Source organism: Chiloscyllium plagiosum, unplaced genomic scaffold (assembly GCF_037043375.1).
Source record: "Chiloscyllium plagiosum isolate Xiang-an unplaced genomic scaffold, Cpla_swu_hap1 HiC_scaffold_37, whole genome shotgun sequence".
NCBI lineage: Eukaryota > Metazoa > Chordata > Chondrichthyes > Orectolobiformes > Hemiscylliidae > Chiloscyllium > Chiloscyllium plagiosum.
In genome coordinates, this window is record NW_028270175.1 from 38,371,230 (window position 1) to 38,387,496 (window position 16,267).

Below are 16,267 nucleotides of genomic sequence, written 5' to 3' on the forward strand. Positions count from 1 at the left end.
AGGTGTTTTAGGTGGTGGAAAGAAGGGATGGGGGAGTTGCATTTTCATTAAGGCGTGTATCACAGCAGTAGTTAGAGATGAAATAACTGAAGGATCATCCAGTGAGGCATTGTGGGTGGAGTTAAGAAATTAGAAGGAGATGGTGATGTTGTTGGGGTTGTACAATAGGCCCCCAAGTAGTCAATGGGAATTAGGGGAACAAATATGCAGGGAGACTTGGGAAAACTTGCAGAAGTAGGGTTGTCATAGTGAGGGATTTTAATTTTCCTAACATAGATTGAGACTGCTAGAGCGTGAAGCACTTAGATGGAGTGGAATTTGTTAAGTGCATTCAGGAAAGTTTCCTCAAACAGTCCTACTTATGAAGGGGTAAAACTTGACCTACTCTTGGAAATACGGCAGGCCAGGTGACTGAGGTGACAATGGGGGAGCACTTTGGGACCAGTGACCATATTTGTATTCATTTTAAAGTAGCTATGGAGAGAGATAAAACTGGGCCACAGGTTCAACTGCTAAGTTGGGGCAAGATGAATTTTGATGGAATTAGACAGGAGCTTGCAGAGGTTGATTGGAATAGTTTGCAGGTAAAGGGACCTTTGGCAAGTGAGATAGCTAGAGTTCAAAGTATATATGTTCCTGTCAGGGTGAAAGGCAAGGTTGGAAGAAAGTGAGGACTGCAGATGCTGGAGATCAGAGTCGAAAAGTACAGTCGGTCAGACAGCATCCGAGGAGTAGGTGAATCAACGTTTCGCATGTAAGCTCTTCATCAGCAATGTGGTTGGGGGGGAAAGGGGGCTGACAGATAAATAAGAGGGTGAGGGTGGGGGCAAGATAGCTGGGAAGATGGAGTTGGGGGGTGATGTTGATAGGTCGGAAGAGATGGTGGAGCAGAAAGGTGGGAAGGAAGATGGACAGGTAGGACAGTTCAAGAGGGTGGTGCCATTAACAGGAATAGGGAACCCTGGATGACGAGATAGTGAGGCTTTGACCAGAACAAGTAGGTAAGGTTCAGGTACAGGCAGCTAGGATCCAAGAGAATCCCTGGAGATATACAGGAGTTTACTGAATAAAGAAGTGGGGAGGGTGGAAAGGGGCTGAAAATGTGTTGCTGGAAAAACGCAGCAGGTCAGGCAGCATCCAGGGAACAGGAGAATCGACGTTTCGGGCATAAGCCTTCTTCAGGAAACTGGGTGGAAAGGGGCACAAGATAGCCTTGGGTGAGAAGATGAGGGTGAATCCAAAGAGGTTCTTCAAGTATATTAAAAGAAAAAGAATAACTAGAGAGAGAATAGGACCCCTCAAGCACTAAAGTGGACATATATGTGTAGAACCGCAGGAGTTGGGCGAGGTTCTTAATGAATATTTCTCCTCTGTGTTTACCGTGGAGAAAGATATGAAGACTTGTGAACTTAGGGAAGTTAGTGGTGATATCTTGGGGACAGTAGAGGAGGTGTTGGACATATTAGATAAATCTCTTGGTCCTGACCAGATATATCCAAGAACACTGCAAGAGGCTAGAGAAGAAATTGCGAGGTCCTGGCTGATAATTTTGCATTATTTTTAGCCACAAGTGAAGTCCCGGAAGACTGGCAGGCAGTGAATGTTTTGCCCTTGTTTAAGAAGGGCTGCAAAAAAAAAAAACCCTGGACACTAGAGACCAATAAGCTTAATGTCTGTAGTAGGTAAGTTACTTGAGAAGATTCTGAGAGATAAGACATACATGCATTTAGAAAAACAGTTTGATTAGGAATAGTCAGCATGGCTTTGTGTGTGAGACATCATGCCTTCCAAATTTGTTATGAGTTCTTTGATGAAGTGACCAGGAAGGTTGATGAGCGCAAGGCAGTAGACATGGATTTCAGTAAGGTTTTTAATAAAGTTCCACACGATTGGCTGCTCTGGAAGGTTAGATGGCATGGAATCTAGGGGGAGCTGGCAAATTGGATATACAGTTAGCTTAATGGTAGGAAGCAGAGGGTAATAGTGGAAGGATACTTGTCGGACTGGAGGCCTATGACTAGTGTGTACCTCAGCGGTCACTACTGGGCCCATTGCTGTTTGTTATCTATATCAGTGATTTGGATGAGAATGTACAAGGCATAATTAATAAGTTTGCTGAATACACAAAAATAGGTGGTAATGTGGACAGTGAGGAAGTTTATCAGCAATTGCAATAGGACCTTGATCAGCTGGGGAAGTAGGCCAAGTAATGGCAAATGGAGTTTAATATTGATAAGGGTGAGGTCTTGCATTTTGGAAAATCAAATCAAGGTAGGAATCTAGGGCCTTTAAGTAGTGTAGTGGAACAGAGGGACCTTGGAGTTCAGTTCACGGTTCTCTGAAAGTGGAGTCACAAGTCGACAGGACAGTGAAGAAGAAGGCTTTTGGCACACTGGCCTTCATTAGTCAGGGCATTGAGTGTCGACGTCGGGAAGTTATGTTGCAGTTGTATAGGATATTGTTGAGGCTACACTTGGAATATTGTGTTCAGTTTTGGTCACCTTTTCCTATAGAAAGGATGTTATTCTACTTAAAAGAGTGCACAAGAAACTTACAAGGATGTTGACAGGATTCAATGGTCTGAGTTATAGGGAGAGGTTGACAAGCTAGGACTTTTTCTTTAGAATGTAAGAGACTTAGAGGGGGTCTTACAGAAGAGTATAAGATCATTAGAGGCATGGATAGGTTGAATGCACTCAGTCTTTTTTCCCATGGTTCGGGAATCAAAGACTAGAGGGCATCAGTTTAACGTTTGAGGAAAAAGAATAAAAGAGAACCTGAGGGACGACTTTTTTTTTACACAGAGGGTTGTACACATATGGAATGAGCTGCCTTTGGAAATTGTTAAACGGGTACATTAACAATTACAGGGAACTGGGCTTATCATTGATGGACATTTTGGTCAGCAAGGACCTGTTTTGGCCAAAGGGCCTGTCTCTGTTCTGTAGGACTCTATGATTTTGTGGATTTGGAATGAAAAGATCTGTTGAAACAGTGTCAAACATCAAGGCACTGCATTCTATTCCACTGTGCGGAGGTTCCAGGATGTTTGCTTAAAGTTATTATTTACAGCTCTGTCAATACTGTTTGGCTTGACTATGTGTAATATTTAACTATCTGCATCAGGTTTTTTCAATCATTATGCATTATTACAACTAGTCTCCAAACGGGTGTCTCCAATTTGTTACAATTCGGGACAGAATACTCCCAAATGAGTGTACTATTGAATGAGGAAAGATGAGCTGGCTCTCTTTCTTCATTCAACTCCTCCCTCAGTTTCAGTTAAGTTAATATAAAAATGACCTTTCCCAGCCCAAATATATTTAGATTTTAAAAGGAGCTAATTCAACAAAGCTTTCTTGAGTTACAGAGAGTTTTATTTTGAAAAAAACTAAAGCATAAGAAAAGATAATATAATTTACACGTATGCACATAGATTAGAAATGAGAAGTGAATCCAAAACACTAACAATAAAATGCTTATCGGTCTTTGGCTTGTCTGTGACAGAATGAAATATCATGGCCGTTAAGGTGGATGATTCCAGAAACACAAACTTTGGAAATTGAGTGATTGCTTGGAGATTCTTGGTTCTACACTGAGCCAAAAGGAGTTTGTCCAATTAACTTCAACGGTGACTGGTTTTTAAGCAGTTAGACAGAGACTTTATTTCTTTTCACCTGTACATGCAGGGTTGTCTGGTGAGTTCTCAGCTGTGTCCCTTTGCAGTGCACTTTAGAACAGTTTACAAGTGAGCACACTACTATGCAATTGATTTTTAACTCTATTTCTTGTGTATTCCTAGAAGGATAAAACGCAAGCATGTCTTTTGTCCAGAACTGTCTTTCTTTCAATTCATGTCTTGTCTGCTGTTTTAAGACACATCCCACCGGAGATCACTGTTCAATTTGTTGATTGAAATCTGTCACTTTGAAGTGCTGTCTGAAGTTCTCTTCATGCTGTCCAGGTGTGACATTCCATGATTTCTTCTTGGAGCTCTGTAATGCACAAAGGGATTTTAGACAGACATTGACTTTACAACCTCCGCCATCTTTTGGCTTCTGTACCTTCATTTTAAGGAAAATAAGTTGAATGTAAAAATTCAATGTCTGTGCAAATAATTTGTGGTTATGACCCATTGTCATGACAGTGTTAAGGATTCTAATAGTTTATATTCTTTTGTTTTGTTCAGGGGAAAGACACAGAAAACAGTCAAGTTTCTAAAACAGGTTTGTGAGAATTTATTTATTATTCACATTCCTTTGTAAAAAAAGTGGTAGAGTACAACTTGAGTGTTTATTTCTCTGTATAACAGTTCTATTTCTAAATATGGGGGTTCCTGACTTAGAAACATCTGATTTACAAACGCCTGTAAGTAGGAATGCAGTCCCATACAGGGGTGTATTATTAAAGGTCCAACATACAAACATTTCCTCTGCTTTATGTTGTCCTATGTTGTGTTCCGACTTGAGTTGCAAATAAAATTGAAAACACATTTGCTATTGGGGACTGCCTGTCTTATCAAGGCATGACTATTAAGTAAACATGAACAATGATTGAAAGAATTTATTGACAGCTACATTATTCTGCCATTATATCATTCTAAACAAATATTTCATTTTATGTAGATCTATTTCAATGCAAATTGCTGCAGTGAAAATTAGAACAATCCTCGTTCCAGTCTTACGCTGGCCCTCTCTCACATCTCTCTTTTCGGTACATCAGTGACTGTTTCGGTACCGCTTCCTGCTCTCGCCTGGACTTGAAAAAATTGTTCATTTTGCCTTCAGTTTCCACACCTCTGTAACTTCACATTGTCCGTTTCCGACACTTTCCTTCCTTTCCTTCACCTCTCTATCTCCACTTTGGGGAATAAGCTGTCCACTGACTCCCATAGCTACCTTCACTACAGCTCATCACACCCCATTTCCTGTAAGGATTCCATCCCATTCTTCCAGTTCCTTTGTCTTTGTTGTATCTATTTGCATGATTCCAAAACAGTGCCGCTGATGTGGCTTCTTTGTTCAATAACTGTGGTTTCCTGCCCACTGGTTGACTGGGCCCTCAGCTGCATTTGACCTTTCACCGGTGCTTCCGCCCTTGCCCCTTCCCATCATGCTCAACAGCATGATCAGGTCTTCTTTGTCCTTGCTTTTCTTCCCACCAGCCTCAGCAATCAAAGGATCATCTTCCACTATGTCTGACAACTCCAACAGAATGCCACCACCAAACACGCTTTCCTCACTTGCCCCACCTGCGTTTCGCAGGGATAATTCCTTCCCGGACACCCTACAGAAGCATGGATGTCCATCATGCCTGTAACCCTAATCCATTCTTCAACCACCAACAGCGCCTTCCTTCCCATGTCACCTTTCTTCCCATGCCACCTTCCCATCTAACCACAGAAGGTGCAACACCTGTCCCATCACTTCCTCCCTGCTCACCATCCAAGGGCCTAAACAGTCCTTCCAGGTGAAGCAGCATTTCACTTGTACCTCCTTCAATCTTGTGTATTGAGTCCCCAGTGTGGCCTGATCTACATTACAAAAACCAAATACAGACTGGGTGACCCCTTTGCAGAACACCTCTAGTACACGCGCAAGCATGACCCTGATCTTCCCGTAGCAGGTCATTTTATCACAGCATCCTGCTTGCATGCCCACTTATCTGTCCTTGCCGTGCTTCAGTGCTGTAGCAAATCACAGCATACACTGGAGGAGCAACAGCTCATCGTCAGGCTAGGCACCTTACAACTTTCTGGGTTCAATATGGAGTTCAACACCTTCAGATTGTGAACTCATTCCTTCCCTTTAGCTTTACTTGTTACATTCTCTGTCACCATGTCTTCTCCCTCCATCCCAGTGAGACAGTCTGTTCTTTACAGTCTAGCAGTTAGATACATTGTTTTGACATTCTGATCACTTAATCTGAACTATAAATATCCTTTTTCCCCCAGCAGTCCAACCTCCCCACTTCCCCTCATTGAACTGTTGCATAAATGCTGCCCCCTCCACACTTCATGTCAGCTCTGAATAAGACTCATCAATCCTCAAAACATTGGTTTGCTTGCTCACTTTCCATGGATGCTGCCTGCCCTGCTGTAATCTCCAGTAGTTTTTGTTTTTAGTGCTGCTAGGATGCCTGTACATAACTCCAATCAGGGTCTTTTTACCTTTGCGGTTCCTCAACTCTACCAGTATAGATTCTACGCCTTCCAACTCTTATCACTTTCTTTGTATTGCCTTAATTTCATTTCTTATTAACAAGGCAACCCTGCCACTTCTGCCCATCTACCTGACCTTTTGTTTGGATGCATAGCCTTGGATATTTGGTTCCCTGCCCCAATCCTCTTGGAGCCATGTCTTTCCAATACCCACAACATTGTACCTGCCAATTTCAGTCTCTGCCACAAGCTCTCTTCCCTTGTTTCATATACTGCGTGCATTTAGTACAATACCATTATTTATGTGTTGGCTGCTCCCTTCTCATAATTGTCCCCCTATCTGCTGTACTCGAATTTAGATTCCTTAGCCTTTCTATACTCTGTCCTATTACTTGTTTTGGAAACCTTTAATAACCTCTGCTGAGCCCACTCCCCTTGAACATTTTCCATAATTTTCCCACTTCTCCACTCTTAAGTTTAAAGCCCAATCCTCCTTTTGTTGACGACCTTTTGTGTTGTTGGAACATAGAAGCAGGAATAAGTCATTCAGCCCCTCAAGCCTGTTCCACCATTCAGCAAGATCATGGTTGACCTGTGGCTTAAGTGCATATACCTGCCTTTGGCCCATATTCCTCAGTACCTTTGCTTGACAAAAATTTACCTATTTTAAAATTAGCACCTGATCCTGTGACCACTGCCATTTGTGGAAGACAGTTCCAAACATCTATCACCCTTTATGTGTCAAGGTGCTTCCTAACATCTCTTCTGAACAGTCTGACCCGAATTCTCAGACTATGCATAACCAGTGGAAATACTTATCTACCTTGTCTTCCCATTAATACTTGAGTGTGCTGCTGGAAAAGCACAGCAGGTCAAGCAGTATCCAAGGAGCTGGAGAATCGAAGTTTCGGACATAAGCTCTTCATCAGGAATGAGGCCCTGAAGGGCTTATGCCTAAATGTCGCCTCTCCTACTCCTCAGATGCTACCTGACCTGCTGTGCTTTTCCAGCACCACACTCTGGACTCTGATCTCCAGCACCTGCAGCCTTCACTTTCTTCTCCTTCTCGTTAATACTTGAAGACTTCAATCAGATCACCTCTTAACCTTCTAAATTCTCAACTGGCTGAATTTGTATAATCTTTTCTTAAACTTAACCCTTGAAGTCCAGGTCTTATTTTTGCAAATATACATTGTACTCCCTCAAAGACCAATATATCCTTCTTATCTGCTCACAGTAACTATTCTGTGATTATGTAAATCAACCAAACATCAAATCTCCTTCAAGTTTTGCATGCAATCCTGACGTGCTACCACAGATATGTTAGCAAGCTGATAAAATATGGTATGTCTGCTGTTATGAACCCTTTTAAAAGAAAAAATTATTGGAGTCCAATTGCAATCCTGAAAGTGCCCATCATAAACTGACTCTGTTACCATGTCCTCTCTCTCCCCTCTTCAGTGAGACTGTCTGTTCTTTCCAAGTACTTAACTGAGCTATCACTAATTTCACACACTGCCCATACCTCTCTCTGCACGCATGATTATTTCCTTAAATTACACTTCCTCGTGAAGTGAGGCTGTTGACTGAACCAAACGGATGGTGTAAATTGATTTTGAAATATTTAAGTATAAGTTGCAACCAGGGAAGTATTATGATCAGAGCTGATGGTAATTCTGGATGAGTCAAATCCCAGCGTGAAACCTTACTCGATAGACCATAGATTTTATTCTTGCACTTTGTTTATGGTAGTGGTCAGCCACTGAAAGAGGCTGTCAGTGTACTTTCAATTTTAAAAAATGAACATTAATTACATTCTCAAGTAAAACAAACTTCTGTTACAAATAACTATTTGAAACAATTTTCTTACAAATAACATGAATAAAGATTCAACCCTATTGCAGTCAAGAACTCTTACAGAGACTCAAACCTCAATGCATTTTGATTAGATTAGATTCCCTGCAGTATTAAAACAGGCCCTTCGGCCCAGCAAGTCCACGCCGACCCTCCGAAAAGCAACCTGTTCCCCTTCCCCATATTTAACCCTGACTAATGCATCTAACACTATGGGCAATTTAGCACAACCAGTTCACCTAACCTGCACATCTTTGGATTGTGGGAGGAAACCGGAGCACCTGGAGGAAACCCACGTAGACACGAGGAGAATGTGCAGACTCCACGCAGACAGTCGCCCAAGGTGCGAATCAAACCTGGGTCCCTGGTGCTGTGAGGCAGCAGTGCTAACCACTGAGCCACCATGCCGCCCCCTTTTCCATTTTCAAATTTCTTGTTCATTTGGTATAGTGGCTCTTGGATTTTTTTCTGGCAAACATCTGCATTCAATCAATGCAATGTTGTGTTGTTCGTGTCTCTGCATGAGATCGTCAAACAAACTTCTGCAGCTCACTTACTCGTCTTCCTTAAACTCTTGCACTCAACAGCACTGACAACTTAAAGCCTGCTATTTTTGGAGCTTTTCTCTCACTTAGATCCAAGCCATTCTGGATTACTTTTCTTCTGCTCTGACTGTTTTAGAGTCTGTTACAGTTGCTATAATCTCTTAGCTTTTGCAGACAAATTTAAAACTCAAATGCAAGGTTGTTCCGCCCAATGAAACTTATTAATTTAAACATTTAAAGTAAAAATTGTTCACCTTTCTAGAAAAGATAATGCAATAGCAGACTCGATCAGAATTGCAATTGTGCTGGAATAGTTTAAGAATTTGGAAGAAATTGTTCAAAATGGATCATGTGGAACAACAGAGAGTGAATGAATGCACTTGTCTTGTGTTGTACTGTATATGTGTTATGTTTACTGTTATGACATGGGAACCCCCCCAGCAATTTTAAACCAGGAACACAGAAAAGATGTACCCCGTGCAGTAAATTCAAGAGGCCAAGAACTATCCCAAAGGTCAATATTTTTAAAAAAAATTAACAACTTTATTTCTTAAAGTTAAACTGAGAATAATTAACTAACAACTATTTACAACTCCTTTCTCCAACCTATCTTTTAGCTTCCCCTTCTACAATACTAGTCTGATAAAACCCCTGGTTAAGATTTACCAAAAATTTAAATTTCAAAACCAGCCAGCTGTGGAATCTTCTCTTTATATCTTTCTCTGTCTTCTTCTTTCAGATTTCTGTTTCACATGTCACTGATTAATAAAAGTATCTTTAAGAGAGCTATTCTGTGGGCAGTCTGCATGTGTTAGTGGCTTGGCAGTTCTCCTTCATCTGTTCAAGTTTTCCTGGTCTTAAACCCCAAAGCAGCAGATTGTGTCATTGGCTTTTAATATTGCCAATATACTAAATTCAAGCTTGATTGGATTCTGGTATTTTTTGGGGGGGGGTGTAATTTAAACTGATTGGCCCAATTCGAATTTGTTTTTGCCTCCTGGCAACCAGCTATACTAGCTGCTCGACGAAACGATTATGTTATGTCTTCTTCAGAACGTTTGGTATTGTCAGGTAGTTCTGCTTGCTTTGAACTGTCTTAAAGGTACAGTACACTTCTACACCTTCATAACATTACTTGGTGATGAAATAGAACATAGAACATTACAGTGCAGTACAGGCCCTTCGGCCCTCGATGTTGCGCCACCCTCTCATAGTAATCTGAAGCCCATTCCATTTACGTCCATTTGCCTGTCCAATGACGACTTAAATGCACTTAAACTTGGCGAATCTACTACCGATGCAGGCAAAGCATTCCGTACCCTTACTACTCTGAATAAAGAAACTATCTCTGACATCTGTCTTGTACCTATCTCCCCTCACTTTAAAGTTGTGTCCCCTCGTGTTTGCTGTCCCCATACTTGGGAAAAGGCTCTCCCTGTCCACCCTATCTAACCCTCTGATTATCTTGTATATCTCTATTAAGTCACCTCTCAACCTTCTTCTCTCTAACGAGAACAGCCTCAAGGCCCTCAGTCTTTCCTCGTAAGACATTCCTTCCATACCTTGCAACAACCTCGAAAATCTCCTCTGCACCCTTTCCATAGCTTCCACATCCTTCTTATAATGCGGTGACCAGAACTGTACATAATACTCCAAGTGTGGCCGTACCAGAGCTTTGTACAGCTGCAGCATAACCTCCTGGTTCTGGAACTCAATCCCTCTATTAATAAAGGCCAAACCATCGTATGCCTTCTTAACAATCCTGTCAATATGGGGGGCAACTTTCAGGGATCTGTGTACATGGACACCGAGATCTCTCTGCCCATCTGCCCTCCCAAGAATCCTACCATTAGCCCAGTACTTTGCATTCCGATTACTCTGCCCAAAGTGTATCACCTCACACTTGTCCATATTAAACTCCATTTGCCACCTCTCAGCCCAGCTCTGAATCCTATCTATGTCTCTCTGCAACCTACTACATCCTTCGTCACTATCCACAACTCCACCGACCTTAGTGTCATCCGCAAATTTACTAACCTACCCTTCTAAGCCCTCATCCAGGTCATTTATAAAAATGACGAACAGCAGTGGACCCAACACCGACCCTTGCGGTACGCCGCTAGTAATTGGACACCAAGATGAACACGTTCCATCAACTACAATCCTCTGTTTTCTTTCAGCAAGCCAATTACTGATCCAAACTACTATGTCTCCCACAATCCCATTCCTCCGCATTTTGTGCAATAGCCTACTGTGGGGAACCTTATCGAATGCCTTGCTGAAATCCATATACACCACATCAACCAGTTTACTCTCATCTACCTGTTTGGTCACTTTGTCAAAAAAGTCAATAAGATTCGTTAGGCACGACCTATCCTTCACAAAACCATGCTGACTGTCCCTGATCAAATTATTCTTTTCTAGATGGTTATAAATCCTATCTCTTATAACCTTTTCCAACACTTTCCCAACAACTGAAGTGAGACTCACTGGTCTGTAATTACCAGGGTTGTCTCTACTACCCTTTTTGAACAAGGGAATCACATTTGCTATCCTGCAGTCCTCAGGCATTATTCCTGTAGACAATGATGATTTGAAGATCAATGCCAAAGGCTCGGCAATCTCTTCCCTTGCTTCCCAGAGGATCCTAGGATAGATCCCATCCGGCCCAGGGTAACTTGTCTATTTTCATCTGCAGTATTTCTCATACCTCTTCCTTGTGAACCTCAATCTCTTCTAGTCTAGATGCAAGTATTTCTGTATCTTCCTCGCCAACATATTTATTTTCCATAGTGATGTATTTAAAGTTGAGGTTGGAGGCATATAAGAGACCACTTGTGAAATAACTTCACAGAGGCCAGTATCCTGTCACGAAGTCATCCTTTATTTGCACATGGAGAGTACTTGACACTGATCCAACTCCCTTAGAGCCAGCTCACAGAGTGAACAGATTGTCTGATACTCCTGTTCATTTTTTTGATGCAGCTACTCCATGAAGACACCATTATGCAAATGATTTTATTCAATACTTCCACCACCAAGAAAAGCACCCATCTGATCAGGGAAGCAGTAACAATCAAAGCCCAATAAGGACTATGCTTATTTAGGGGAAAGAAAAGTGAAGGGAGGGGGAAGAGATTTAATCAAAATAGAATTGAAGGGGGAAATAAAGCCCAACCCCTCCCCCCAAAGGCATCGAGAGTATTGGTAGACACCCCTCCCTCTCCCAAGGAAAGCTGAGCTCAAACCATAGCTGCAGAGGCGCTCCTGTTCTTATCTATCAGTCAAAGTACCCTGATTGGTCCAAATTAACAGCCCAAGTCAGGGAACTTTATGTTCTGAGGTCCACGTGGCTGACCTTGTTACAATCACTACACCATATAGAGGGTTTCAGCCTAGTGATAAATGTGGTGTTGTCAGTCTTTCAATTGTTCACTGATAGATTGTGGATGCAAGTATGCAGTGTGTGGAATACACTGCTTAAAATGTTACCAGATTCTTTGTAATAAGAATGAGCATAAAGTTAGGGAAATTTGAGATTTGGAGATGGAAATGTAGTCAAATCTTTTAAAAAGAGTAGTCTTGCCTTATAAAATAGTTGCAATCAATCATTTTATTTGCGCATATGTAATGTCTAGTAAAAGAACTGCTGTTACTAAGTCAGCCATCAGTGAAGAAAGCATAGATGAAACTGAGATAAAAAGCTATGCTGTTGTATTTGGCATCTGTGAATTTGCACATTACACAATTCGTGTAATCACACTCCTTTAATAAAGCATAATCTCTCCACTAAAAAAATTAAGGAAGTATTTTTATAGATTTGGCAGCCAGAGTTTTGTCAATCAGCAATGATACAACGTAAAGATAAGAAAATTATTGTCTATTATCTTAACCACAAGTAATAGGCCTTGACTTGAACACAGCAAATACCTCAGTGATAATGAGAGGCTGCTTGCTGATGATGTCCTCTTAGAAATGTTATTTTAAATTCATTTATGAGATGTATTCATTGCTCACCCCAAATTACCCAAAACACAGTTAAGAGTCAACCAAAATGAAGTGAGTCTGAAGTCACATGTAGACCAGAATGGGTAAAGCTTGTAGATATCCTTCTTCGTTCATGAACCAGATGACTACAATACCAGCATTTAAATCCAATTTTATTGAATTTCAGTATCACCATCTGCCATGTCTCCACAACATTAGCCTGGGGTTCTGGGTTATTAGTCCAGTGACATTACCACTACACCGTCACCTCCCCTTTGTGGAAAAGAAACAACAGTAATGGGCAAAGTGGTCTTTAACATTAGGCATATTAGCCAAACAATAAAGTAACTCCACTAGCTCGGGATGTCAATGCGAAGATATTGTTACAATTGTTTGCAGGAGACAGTCCATATCAGTTAGCGTTTGATTAGATTACATTACATTACATTACAGCGTGGAAACAGGCCCTTCGGCCCAACAAGTCCACACCGCCCCGCCGAAGCGCAATCCACCCATGCCCCTACATTTGCCCCTTATCTAACACTACGGGCAATTTAGCATGGCCAATTCACCTGACCTGCACATCTTTGGACTGTGGGAGGAAACCGGAGCACCCGGAGGAAACCCACGCAGACACGGGGAGAACGTGCAAACTCCACACAGTCAGTCGCCTGAGGCGGGAATTGAACCCGGATCTCAGGCGCTGTGAGGCAGCAGTGCTAACCACTGTGCCACCGTGCCGCCCACTAATTCCAACAATAAAATTCCAACAATAAAAAGTGATCGTTCAGCTTGTTAAGGGACTACATTTAGCTTCATTTTTTTCCAGAGTGTTTTGAATACGTTGTATGCAGTCAGAAGGACTTGCATTAAAACTATTAAAATTAAGCAAGCCTTGAGGTGGAACTACTGGAAACTAGTTTCAATGAGGGAGATATACTTAATTATGAGATAAAGAAGCTTAAAAAAATTCAGAGTGCCGGGGAGGTTACTACTAAAGAAGGAAAAAAAGTGTCGAGCATGGGAATTGCACTATTTGGGTTCACTTTAAGGTTGCTTGATGTGAATCTCAAGAGTTTTCACGAAGTAGCAATCAGTAACCTGCCTCTCGTATCCAGTTGTCGCACATCTTTGAGGATCCAATTGCTGCAAATGACAGTTTGTCTTCTAATCAGTTCTGATGGTCATTGAGGCCACTGGTCCCAAAGGACAATTACCAAAGTGGATGTGAAAGTCAAATATTTGCCAGAAGGAGCTAGTCAATGGAGAAACATGACTTTAATAAGTACTTCAGGCAAGCTCAGTGGAAAATATAAAATGGAGGAATTGCAAAGTTTGGAGAGGCTGGGTATTGGGGGTGAGACAGATGCCCATTTTGAAGTATTGGCGTTGAGTACAACTATGAAAATTCCCAAGGTGGAAGATGTAATTCTGGTGAATAAAGCATTGGATGTATTTTCAGGATGAGGGGTGCGAAGTTCACCCCATGAATTGAGAACACTGGGTACAAAGATGAAAAGCAAATAAATGTAGTCTAAACTCCAAACAATGAGTCTGTGAGTAAACATGCATCCAGAAAGAGGCCAAGGAACAGAGCATTGAAATTAATCCTACCAATAGTAGGGCGGAGGTTAAACAGTAGCGGTCCAAAAGGAGATAGAAAGCAAGATCAAGGGGGTAGTTTCATGCATTCAGGAAATATAGTACAAACCTATAATATCACCAGAAGAAGTAGTCAGTGTGATCGAGAATTCTTTGTGGCCATAAATAAACTAGAAGATGAGGTAATAAAAGATTCTATATAAGCAAGAATTACAAAGTTGGAGAGAATTGTCATGTACACAAAGGTGGCAGATGGGGAATAATCAACCCTGTTGTGGTTCTGTTCGCCGAGCTGTAAATTTTTGTTGCAAACGTTTCGTCCCCTGTCTAGGTGACATCCTCAGTGCTTGGCAGCCTCCTGTGAAGCACTTATGTGGTGTTTCCTCCGGCATTTATAGTGGTCTGTCCCTGCAGCTTCTGGTTGTCAGTTTCAGCTGTCCGCTGTAGTGGCAGGTATATTGGGTCCAGGTCGATGTGTTTGTTGATGGAGTTTGTGGATGAATGCCATGCTTCTAGGAATTCCCTGGCTGTTCTTTGTTTGGCTTGCCCTATATTGGTAGTGTTGTCCCAGTCGAATTCATGTTGCTTGTCGTCTGCGTGTGTGACTACTAAGGAGAGCTGGTCGTGGCGTTTCGTGGCTAGTTGATGTTCATGGATGCGGATCATTAGCTGTCTTCCTGTTTGTCCTATATAGTATTTTGTGCAGTCCTTGCATGGGATCTTGTACACTACATTAGTTTTGCTCATGCTGGTTATCGGGTCCTTCGTTCTGGTGAGTTGTTGTCTGAGGGTGGCTGTCGGTTTGTGTGCTGTTATAAGTCCTAGTGGTCGCAGTAATCTGGCTGTCAGTTCTGAAATGCTCCTGATGTATGGTAGTGTGGCTAGTCCTTTGGGTTGCGGCATGTCCTCATTCCGTTGTCTTTCTCTTAGGTATCTGTTGATGAAATTGCGCGGGTATCCGTTTTGGTGAATACCTTGTACAGGTGTTCCTCTTCCTCTTTTTGCAGTTCTGGTGTGCTGCAGTGTGTTGTGGCCCTTTTGAATAGTGTCTTGATGCAACTTCGTTTGTGTGTGTTGGGATGGTTGCTTTCATAGTTCAGGACTTGTTCTGTGTGTGTGGCTTTCCTGTATACCTTTGTGGTGAATTCTCCGTTCGGTGTTCTCTGTACCATCACGTCTAGGAATGGGAGTTGGTTATCCTTTTCTTCTCTCGTGAATCGGATTCCTGTTAGTGTGGCGTTGATGATCCGGTGTGTTTTCTCTATTTCTGTGTTTTTAATGATTACAAAGGTATCATCAACATATCTGACCCAGAGTTTGGGTTGAATTTGTGGTAGGACTGTTTGTTCTAACCTTTGCATTACTGCTTCTGCTATGAGTCCAGAGATCGGTGAGCCCGTGGGTGTTCCGTTGATTTGTTCATATGTCTGGTTGTTGAATGTGAAGTGTGTTGTGAGGCACAAGTCCAGTAGTTTGAGTATGCCGTCTTTGTTGATAGGTTCCACGTCCTGTTGTCTGTTCTGTATGCCCAGCAGGTTGGCTATTGTTTTTCTGGCTAGGGTTTTGTCAATACAGGTGAACAGTGCCGTTACATCGAATGAGACCATAGTTTCTTCATTGTCTATGTGTATATTTCTGATGATGTCCAAGTATTCCTGTGTTGATTGTATAGATTGTCTGGATCCGCTGATCAGGTGTTTCTGTTTCTGCTGTATAATCAACCCTGCACATTGGTGGATATGCATAGATTAGATGTCCTCCAATAGGACCCATAAGGTGAAAGCAAGACTTGTGGTTCAAGGATTTGAAGAAAAAACGAGGGCACCAAGATACAAATGGATTCACCAGTGTCAGGAAAAGCAATTTTGAAAATTTTCTTGGCATTGCTTGGGTGTGTAGATCAATTGATATTAAAGCTGCATTTCTGCAGGGATATTTGAGTACAGTGGAGATGCTTTGGAAGTTAAATAAGTTAAATATCAGGCCTACATTATGGCTCTAGCATTTGGTACTTATTGATAAGGTGTCTCTAATTATTGTTGTGTTGACCTCAGTTAAAAGCAGATCCTGCCATGTGTTACATCACGAGGGGCAACTTTTAGGCATCCTTCTGATGCAT

General features: G+C 41.8%; 1 protein-coding gene across 9 annotated transcripts in view; it reads left to right on the forward strand.

The window, feature by feature from the left end:
* cep104 (centrosomal protein 104) overlaps positions 1-16,267 on the forward strand; it is a 229,230-nt gene that overhangs the window by 136,308 nt on the left and 76,655 nt on the right. For all 9 annotated transcript variants that reach the window (XM_087980590.1, XM_087980588.1, XM_087980592.1 and 6 more), the window contains one exon: positions 4,190-4,226. In XM_087980590.1, the coding sequence (XP_087836716.1) occupies positions 4,190-4,226 (37 nt within the window). The remainder of the gene's footprint in view (positions 1-4,189; positions 4,227-16,267) is intronic.